This window comes from Mugil cephalus, chromosome 16 (genome assembly GCF_022458985.1).
Source record: "Mugil cephalus isolate CIBA_MC_2020 chromosome 16, CIBA_Mcephalus_1.1, whole genome shotgun sequence".
Taxonomy (NCBI): Eukaryota; Metazoa; Chordata; class Actinopteri; order Mugiliformes; family Mugilidae; genus Mugil; species Mugil cephalus.
This window is the reverse complement of record NC_061785.1, coordinates 8,948,246-8,957,847: the sequence shown is the minus strand read 5'-3', so window position 1 is coordinate 8,957,847 and position 9,602 is coordinate 8,948,246. Positions and strand designations below refer to the sequence as shown.

The 9,602-nt window shown below is 39.0% G+C and overlaps 1 protein-coding gene across 1 annotated transcript; it reads left to right on the top strand.

Moving 5' to 3' along the window:
- Window positions 1-604: 604 nt before the first annotated feature.
- LOC125022071 (alpha-N-acetylgalactosaminide alpha-2,6-sialyltransferase 1-like) lies at window positions 605-9,602 on the top strand. Its single transcript, XM_047608365.1, has 9 exons — window positions 605-733; window positions 867-1,179; window positions 1,365-1,527; window positions 1,986-2,148; window positions 6,373-6,511; window positions 6,590-6,693; window positions 6,931-7,014; window positions 7,245-7,344; window positions 8,405-9,602. Exons 1-9 carry the CDS (start codon window positions 633-635, stop codon window positions 8,606-8,608), a joined length of 1,371 nt encoding a protein of 456 aa, XP_047464321.1. The 5' UTR covers window positions 605-632; the 3' UTR covers window positions 8,609-9,602.

The window sequence follows — 9,602 nt, the reverse complement described above, 5'->3', positions numbered from 1 at the left end:
TTTACTATTTTTTTAAAAAAAAGTCAATACAGATTTTTTTGTTGTTTTTGTTTTGTTTTTTTTTTTGTTCTTTTTGGTGAAAGAACTCATTTACACCATCTGAGACTTCACTCTCCCACATACAGAGGGACTTCCCCGAATACTCACATGAACTTGTTGCCAGTATTCAACACAGATGTACAGCAACCGCTCTCAGTGGTGCATAAATATATCACCCTTTTTCTCCTGTCCCATCCCCCTACGGTACACACCAAGTTAAAGATTAATAGAAATATTCAAATTAGATACAAAACATGGCGTCAAAGGGACAAAGGAAACTGTTTTTTTTTTTTTGTTTTGTTCTTGAATCAAAAAGAGTTTCATTTATTACGTTTTTATAAATAAAAACATCAACGTTCTAGTAATTAAATCTGTATAAAACCCACATGATTACTTCTGCGTGATGCCCCTGTTGCTGTGTAATAACTCAAATACCTGTAAAACTAGGTGTGTGAGATTGATGTCTTTCTTCATGTCATATAACCCTGCCCACTTATGTTATCAAATGGATCGAGATGGATCAGAGAGAAAGACACTCCTGTCCAAATACTTGACTCTGGTTCATTCAACTAAAAAGGCTCCACTTCTCAGCGATGGCAGTCCGAGTCACCAAGACTTTTTTCCTGTTAATTGTGATATCACTTAGCATTATTCTTTTTATTCTATCATGGGAAGGTTCAGTAACAAACTTCAGGTAAGTTGTGTTTTTGTATTTTGCCCAGAAATAGCACACAGAAAGGAACATTTATATTTTTTGCATATAAATTATGAAACTACTTTCTTTTCATACATTTATAAAATGTCTCTTATGTTACACTTTTTTTCAGCTGGACAAGTTTGTCAGGGAAAGTCAGACACATAAAGGGAAACAGGTCACATGAAAATATCGTTACAATCTCTGGAAACAAAGGGAACTTGACTCCACGTCCTGCTGTGTTAACCACAACACCCCAGATGAAAAAAGCTGCTTCAACCAAAGGAAACCCAGTGACAACTCCAAAAAAACAACAAATGAAAACTTCTACAAATGCAGCAGCAGCTGAGACACCAATGCCCGTCCTCTACAAGAAATCCTTCAAGAAGCTTCCAAAGTGGGATTTTGAGGATGTTTATAACCAGGATGGCCGTCCTGGACAGAGAGTAAGCTGAGACAAGATAGAACTGAATCTGTTTAAATGCATTAATGTAAAGAAGAATCAGCAGCTTTAGCGTCACTGCATGCGTTTATTGTTTCTCTAATTGTTTGTCCACCTTTTTCTTTTTTCCTTCTTTATCATCTGTCAAGGTTTATCTTATTTCATAATTTAAGATTTTATCATTTTTAGACCTGTCCCCAGTCTCTGAGAAACTCAAAGGATGAGAGCTTCAAGAAGGCTTTTCTTCCCAACATACGTTTGTTTCTGCACAAAGACAACATCAACATGAGCGAATGGAACCGACTTTCACATTTTAACAATCCTTTTGGTTTTATGGAGTACAAGTACGACGGTAGGTATCTTTGTGTGTCTGTGACAAAGCAGTATTATGAGCTGAAACTGATGATAAAGGACATATGTCCAGATAAATAAAGCAGATCTCATCCCGGGATGGTAAATGCTTTGCTTGTCTCCCTTGTTTCCTCCTAGATGTGCACCAAGCCATTGTATTAAGTCCAATAAATAAGGCTTTTGAAGTTTGTGTAATGTGCAAAGTGGAGCTTGTACTAGAAAACACCATAAACTCTGTATTCTGGCTGTAACATTTTTTGTTCTGACGCTGTCTCAAGGAAGTAAACTTTTCCCGATCTGATTATTTGCCCAGTTATTCCCGACACTGATCTCTTTACGAGGACATACCTTAATATTCTCTGCCAAGTTGAGATGAGCTGATTAAACAGATAACGCCATGATATGTAACACATTCTACTTTTATTTACTTTCTTCTATTTGTTTTCTTTTTATTTGCAGATGTGATGCCTTCAGTGAAGCTGATTCCAAAGCCAACAGAGCCTCTGCTCCTTCCAAAACCAGGAGGTGATGGCTGTGTGCGCTGTGCTGTGGTGGGTACCGCAGGAATCCTCAATGCATCCAAAGTTGGCGCAGAGATCGACTCTCATGATTATGTTTTCCGGTAAGAAAGAGTGTGAGAAGAAAATCTGTTGAGAGAAACAGTCAGTATCTTGTGTCATGTAAAGTGTATCAGTTAATGTGGTCTACTTTAAATATGAGGACACAGCTACAGCATTAGTCACACCCTTATTGGTATTAACCAATATTTAACCATGGTGGAGGTTTGATCCCAAAAATAACAGGAAGTATTGTCTTGGAAAAGAAAGATACTTACAGAGATGATATAATGATGTATCAATGATTCATTAAACATGTCTACATGATAGTTATGAGTGGTTTCCTGTTCAACCAGTAAATGTACAACTGGGAGTTGAAAGTGAGCTGGAATGGGTGGTTTTTCTGCCTAGTCTTGATTTGTAACCTAAGACGTGTGTGTGGTCTAAGTGTAGTCATTAAGTGGTTTCATGGTGTCCTGATGTAGGACTTTTCTACCATTGGTACTCATAGTCACAGTGTCACATCCACTGGGATTTACCCTTTTATTCACACACAGGGTTCAGTGTCTTGTTTAACCCTTTAAAGGACAAGGAGCCATATTTGGTAACTTCAGTCGACATTTTAATGAGGTCAAGAAGCATTTGGGGCTTTTACCCAAGATCAAGGCAACACTCCACGCAGAAGTGGCCTAATGTTGTCTAATGTTATAATGTGATGTATTTCAAAGAGAGCCCTATAACGGGTTAAGGACGCTTCGGCATGTGGTTCACGTGCAGGGGACCGAATCGTTCCACCCACTGAGTCCCAGCCACCCGTAATGTTTGAGATGGTTGGTAGCTGCATCTCGAGTCTGGTTGCTTTCTTTGATTCGTTGTGGAAACTTAAGCCTTCCATCAGTAAACAGGCAGATTCTGGGAAGAAACACGGGCACTGGATGCATTCAGTATCTTTCCGAGAAAGGAAGAAGGTGAGAGATGGTGAAGGGCTTGAAGCCTGCTGCAAGTTCATCTGTACAGAGGAAGGGCACAGCTGTCACACATTCCCACAGAGCTATACTCAACGAGGGAATACAGAGGATTACTAGACTACTTTATTATTAGTACGTTTTTTTTTTTTTTGTTTTTTTTTTTTACACTAGTGTGACTGATCTGAGGGATCAAAGTACGAAACGAAATCTGGATCTATTATTTTCATGGTTTTGTGTGCGTGTTGGTGTTTTTTAAATAAAATTTGGGCTGGAAACCATAAGCTGCATCGACTAATGACTTGAGTGATTCAGACACACCTCCCATGCAGGACTAATGTGTGCATTCATTCATTCATTCATTCATTCATTCATTCTCTCTGTTACTACTTGTCCTGTGGGTGGAGGGCTAGAGCCTGTCCCAGCTGTCATTGGACAGGTCACCAGTCTGTCCCAGGGCTAAGAGAGACACAGACAACCACACTCATACCTACAACCAGTTTAAAATCAGCAGTTAACCTAACCAACATGGCTTTGGATGGTGGGAGTGCCACGCAGACACAGGGAGAGCATGCAAACTCCATGCAAACCTTTGGATATTAGTTTGCATTAGTTGGAAATTAGTTAGTATTATTGAAAATTCCTTGCAAGTCTCATGAGCGTCCACACCTTTTTCTTTCAGAAGATCTTAAACAGCAGTTTATTTGTTGGCATGATTCATCAGTTTCAGCTGAAAAACTCAACATTTGTCATTGAATACACTTCTATTGTCATTACACAACCACCCTCTTGAACTGATTGACAGACCATTCATAGACTTGCCTCATCATCACTCATTAGCTAAGGTGTGTGCATACCAAAATTTGTCTAGCGTTGTGTTTGCCTACACCAGGAACCAAGTCCATGGTGTTTAAATAACTTTTTTTTAATTTATTTATTTTTAGCTTCGTTGGGCAACACAGTGACTCATTGTACGGGTTGTATCTGTCACACACCTGCAGTATCTCACCCTCTTCCTCTGTCTTTACGACTCTGTGTCAAACAAAAGCAAAATTCTCCAGAACAAATTTCTCTTGTGATAAAGTTTGAATCAAGAAATTTTCCTGTAGGATGTTTTATAGCAGACTTTAAAATTCAGTGACACGTTTAATAGTTGAGCAATTCACCTTCTCTTTGTCAATTTGATAAGAAAGGGGTAGGTTTCAGTTTCAACATCATACTCACGCCTGATTATTATGCCTACCCCTCTGTAAAAACCAGCTCAAAGTCCTCGCATAAATGCTGATGTGTAGAACAAGTTTTATTGTCTCTGGATCTACTGTGGTTGAAAAGGGTTTTACGGAAACCCCATGCATTTTTCAAAATATTACATTAAGAATCACTCAGTGATCCAGCAAGGATGGCTGCGCTGTTTTATTAAAAGACACATTTTTCCATTGTCGTGCTTCATGGCCATATAAAGCCAGTACATTTGAAAGTTCTTCAGAGACAAAAACAGCTAAAACAAGGAACCTAACACAGGAAACATGCCTGAAGATACAGACTCTCAGCCATGAAGGGTACAGCTGCTGCCAGATCACCAGGAAGTGCGAATGTAGTCCTTCAGCAGTTGGATCCACTCTGCAGAAACACAGATGAACCAACAGTTTGGAAGACAAACCAAGATTTGGTCGCCCAAGAGTTTCTTCAGAACTTGGCTGCAGGAGCACGGTATCCAGGTCTTAGAGTGACCAGGTCAACCCCCGGACATGAGTCTCTCTTTTGACCTCCCACCCAATAGGAGGGGTTTTACCTCATTCATTTAGAAAATTTTAGAGATGTTAAGATACTCTACTGTGTCCCGGATCATGTCGCTGTTTATTTGCATACAGATTGGGAAACTGGGATCGCCTCTGGAGACGCAGGTTACCTGAAGCTTGCGATCAACGTGGATGAATCAACGTGCTAATCACTTGAACATATCGGCTAGTATGATAATAAAATGGGCATCATATTACATGCTGCTCTTCAATGGCATAATGAGAATATGTTTCTACTACTACCAAAAACTTACATCTGCTCCACAAAGATTACGCCACCACTACCAGTCTGCCAAAGTCCCACCATGAAATGATGATATATTGATACTGGAGACGGTTATTTGTCTCTGCCTGGAGGGTGAAACTGAACATTCTTTGACTTGTTTATAATTATAACTCGTCAGGTCCTATGACTCACAACACCAGCAAAACTTGATCAAAGATTATCTACCACATATGAACAATGAATGACTTGAATGATTGTGCTTTGTATCCATTCCTCATGTTGTTACACAAGTCAGTACTTTATGTTTGTGCAATGTCAAAAGTACATACTTGCTCACTGATGTGGATGAGAAGGTGAGTCCGGACTTTTGGCTGGTAGTGTGTGTCTGGTATGTGTTTTATCCTAACAGAGATGGAACAGTTCACTTCTAGGCGTTGTTACCACATCTTGTGCAAGTTTTTTTTTTCTTTTTTCTTTAAAAGAGCACCTGTTATCTTTCCAAAAGTAGAGTTGACAGTTGGAGGAAAAACAGTCACAGATTTAACATTAATGGGTGTGTGTTATTCCTGTTCCTTGCGGTGGGTATGAGTTCATTTTATTTAGCATCTTAACGTTGCGAGATACGTCGCAGTCTTCTGTTTTATCAAAAAGTACACATACATTTTGCTGGAGTTTACTGATAAGATGGCCACTGAACTCTGACCTTTTGATTGACACCTCATTGAAACAATTCAGAGCTACTTTGTCCTGTCAACAGCCTTCAAAAGCCAATGAATCAGCCTTGTTTTAACTCCGTTTTCATGAAAAAGATTCATTTTTCAACAAAAAAAAACTATTCAAAAAAATGTGTACTTTGTTCACACTATCAGTTACTCTAATAGTAAATTTGGTTATAAAATATAATTCCTCTGAGTGTCATCTTTCTGAGGAGCCCAAAATTATGACGCGTTGTACAAAAGTGTACAAAAGTTATGGCCCTTTTATTCAAAGGGGTTGTTACAGTTTGTTAACGGTTATGGGGCCATTTTTGTAGCAAAAGTATTTGCAAATGTGTATTTCGATCCACAAATGTGTAAAAACAATTCACAAACGTGTAACCAAATCCACCATTAAAATCGTAGCAGTGATTAAAAGCACAACGCAGGCGATGCATAATATAAACATAAAACAATGTGTGTTTTAATTGTGGAAATTTAAAAAAATATAAATGAAATCAAATTGCGGGCGTTAACAATTTACATCACATCTGGTGTGTAGATCTACTGTTATGCTTGACAATACTCTGTTTTTCATCTGCAGGATGAACGGGGCCTTGACCAAGAGTTTTGAGGAAGACGTAGGAAACAGAACATCTGTGTACGTTCACACGGCCCACTCCATCACCACATCGCGATACTTGTTCAAGAAGTACGGCTACACGGCTGCCCCTCATGATGAGGTAATGAAACTTAAATGAAGGTGGAGTGATGTTGTTTATGCTCAAAACAAAGATCATGTCTGTCTTGCTCTTTGACAGGGGATAAAGTACGTCATGATTCCTGAAGGATTGAGGGACTACCAGTGGCTGGAGGGTCTTCTGAAAGGAGAAAGTGTCCGTGCCGGCCCGTACCACAAATCACAGTAAATATCACACTGGTGTCCTGTGGTCTTTAGTTGGTGTTGAATATATATTATATCCATATTATTTAAAAACAGAATTACAACATCAGACTCTGTCGTTCAATAGACTTTCAGTTCAAACTCTGCCGAGCTCTTACACAATGTGCAACCTGCAACGTGTTTCCAGTCCTGCTTCAGCATTGTACAAACATAAATGAACATCTTTTTATCAAATTGCTTTCATATTTGACCCTCCAGGCCAAGAACATACTACTCAGGGCAGTACAACGAGAGCCGCTTCTACGTTCTGCACCAAGACTTCCTCCGATACGTACGAAACAGGTCAGCCTCCTCCCAAACACCATCCAAACTGTCTGTGGGAAACAGTATGCTCTTATCACTTCAACTATAATGGTGACAGGTGACTCAAGTGCCAAGTCAAAATTAATTGGCTTTAAAGTCATTTTTCTGGTATAATATAATATGAGAGACGATAGACGTCTATCGTTTCAAATGACATCATCTGACTTTTGGACGTCCATGCTCATTTGCTGTGTTTTCATTCCTAACAGGTTCCTGTTGTCTCCTAATCTTAATGCTTCATTCTGGCCGATAGTCAGACCAACCAATGGGGCTTTCACTCTTTTGCTGGCTCTGCACACCTGTGACATAGTAAGTCCATATTACAAGCTATGAGTAAATCTGAGCTAACACAACATCACCCACTAGTCCTTGTGGTTTGTTTTTTTCCTTTCACAGTTTCCAGTGACGACAAAGTGGGGAAGTCACAACCAGCTTGATCACTTAGTGTTTGTTGAAGTGCACCTGTGACATTTTTAATCCTGTAACTACTATGGGATTAATGTTGTGAAGCTACAAAAAATGCTTTTAAAGTTTGACATGCTATCAAAACAACTTCTGCAAGACTGAAACTACATTTTTTAGAGGCTGGTTTAAATGGATTAGTCACAGATCATTATACTTACTTTACTTACAGTTAAGCTATGATTTGCTAAATGTAGTCCTATCTATTGTGCAGCCAAAGTACTTTGTTCCCATGATGTTTATATACAGGATTTGATAGGATTTGGCTCCACATTTAGGTGTTTGTGCCGCTCAGTGTTTACTTTCTCATCTTATCATAGTTCATGAGGTAGATTTGCAAAGAAGGCGGCTGTCTGGTGATGTGTTCACCACCCCTTCACAGCCCAATGAAGGTGTGGTAGAAAATGTGACTTTGCAAGACCACCAGGGGGGAACACTAAAGTAGAATATTAAAGTAGAATGCTAAAGTAGAAGTTGTACTAAAGTGGAATGCTTCACTTATTTGCTAGCTGTAGTAGCCGTAAAGCTTCGATCGTGAGATTGTAACATAGATGTTTACTTTGAGGTTGGGCCAAACTCATGTCAAGTAGGACTCCTGTGGTTTTTACCTGCCTGCAGTTTCTATGCTGATCATGGGAGATAAAAGGAAACCAAAGTTAGAGTCGTCATGGCAATGCTGTTTACAGTCAACCACAGATCTTGTTCTGCTGGTCCCAACAATCAAAATAAAATCCAAAGTGTCGAGGGCTTTGATGGCTGTGCAACCTGCTGCTTTCAAAATGTTGAAATGTAATCCACATTTTACAAGGAAAAACCACCCGCGCATTGAACTCATTATTACAATGAAAAGAAGTCTAAACCTTCACCTGTCCTCCATGTTTTCTTTGTCTCTGTCCGTCCTCCTCAGGTGAGTGCATACGGGTTCATGACGGAAGACTACAGCAAATACTCCAACTACTACTTTGAGAAGCAGATTAGAACCAAGGTCATTTTCTACAGCAACCACGACTATATTCTGGAGAAGAATTTGTGGAAAAGTCTTCACGACAGGAAAATACTTAAGCTATATCAGAAATCTGAATCAGGGCCAGAAAAGCTGAAGCAACGTTAATACATCAAGAATGGCAGCAATGGAATCCAGAAGTTAGGTCGTGTTTTCTTTGTTAATATATGTTCAGACAAAGCGAGGCTGTCATATCACATTTGTCACATGTGATATAACAGCCTTGTCATATCACATGTGACAAATGTGACACAATGTGACAAATTGTGTGGTTAAAGGGGTTGTGTTTTGTTTAGTTTTTGCCTGTTTGTGGTTATTCTTAACAGACCTGTTCTAGCAGGAAGTTGAAGTAGCTTCCAAAGCAAAAGCAAATTAGGAAAAATATCATCAGCAATTTAACAAAAAAAAAGTAAATGAAAATAGCATTAAAAATAAATAGGCAAAGCATTAGACATCTATTCCACAGAACCAGTTTGTATGACAAGTTATGAAGTGAAAATATAATAATAGATGTGAGGAAGTGGGAAATGCATGGCACTTTCTGAGTTTACACCTGGATGTATATCATTGTGTTGCACTTTCTGAGAGAAGTGCTGCTTAGTGAATTTTATTTTTTTTCCTTTTTTCCTTGCTGATCCTTGGTTTCCTTGTTCCTTTGTTTACTGTTGTTTGTGCCCCAGGCATTGATGTACGTATGTTATCCAAAGTATTGGTGCCTGTCTTTAGGTCAGATGAGTGTGGAGGTGGAGGTGGAGGTGGTGGAGGGGATGTATTCTAATCAGTTGAATAGAACTGTCTATATCTTTCCTTTTTATGGAAGCGGTTTTTCACTTTTTAAGTGTTATACACTTATGCACTAATCACCATTCGCATGAGTCTGCTCTTGAGAAATAAGGTGCATTGTGGTGTAGAGGGGGGAGATTATTATTTATTACAAATTACTTATTTTTTTCTAGTTTCTGATTGATGAGTTGGTGGGCTTTTATTTTTGAAGTAATATCATGGTTGTATGGCTATATGCATGGTTGTTGTAAGACTGGTAATATTTGCGTACAAAGACTTTGAAGGAATTTAATAAAGATGTTTTTGCAGAACATTTTGA

Coding starts and splice junctions, on each gene's coding strand:
- LOC125022071 (XM_047608365.1), top strand. CDS start 633: ATGGCAGTCCGAGTCACCAAGACTTTTTTCCTGTTAATTGTGATATCA. Junction 1,528..1,985: donor TATGGAGTACAAGTACGACG/GTAGGTATCTTT, acceptor TTTTATTTGCAG/ATGTGATGCCTTCAGTGAAG. Junction 2,149..6,372: donor TCTCATGATTATGTTTTCCG/GTAAGAAAGAGT, acceptor TTTCATCTGCAG/GATGAACGGGGCCTTGACCA.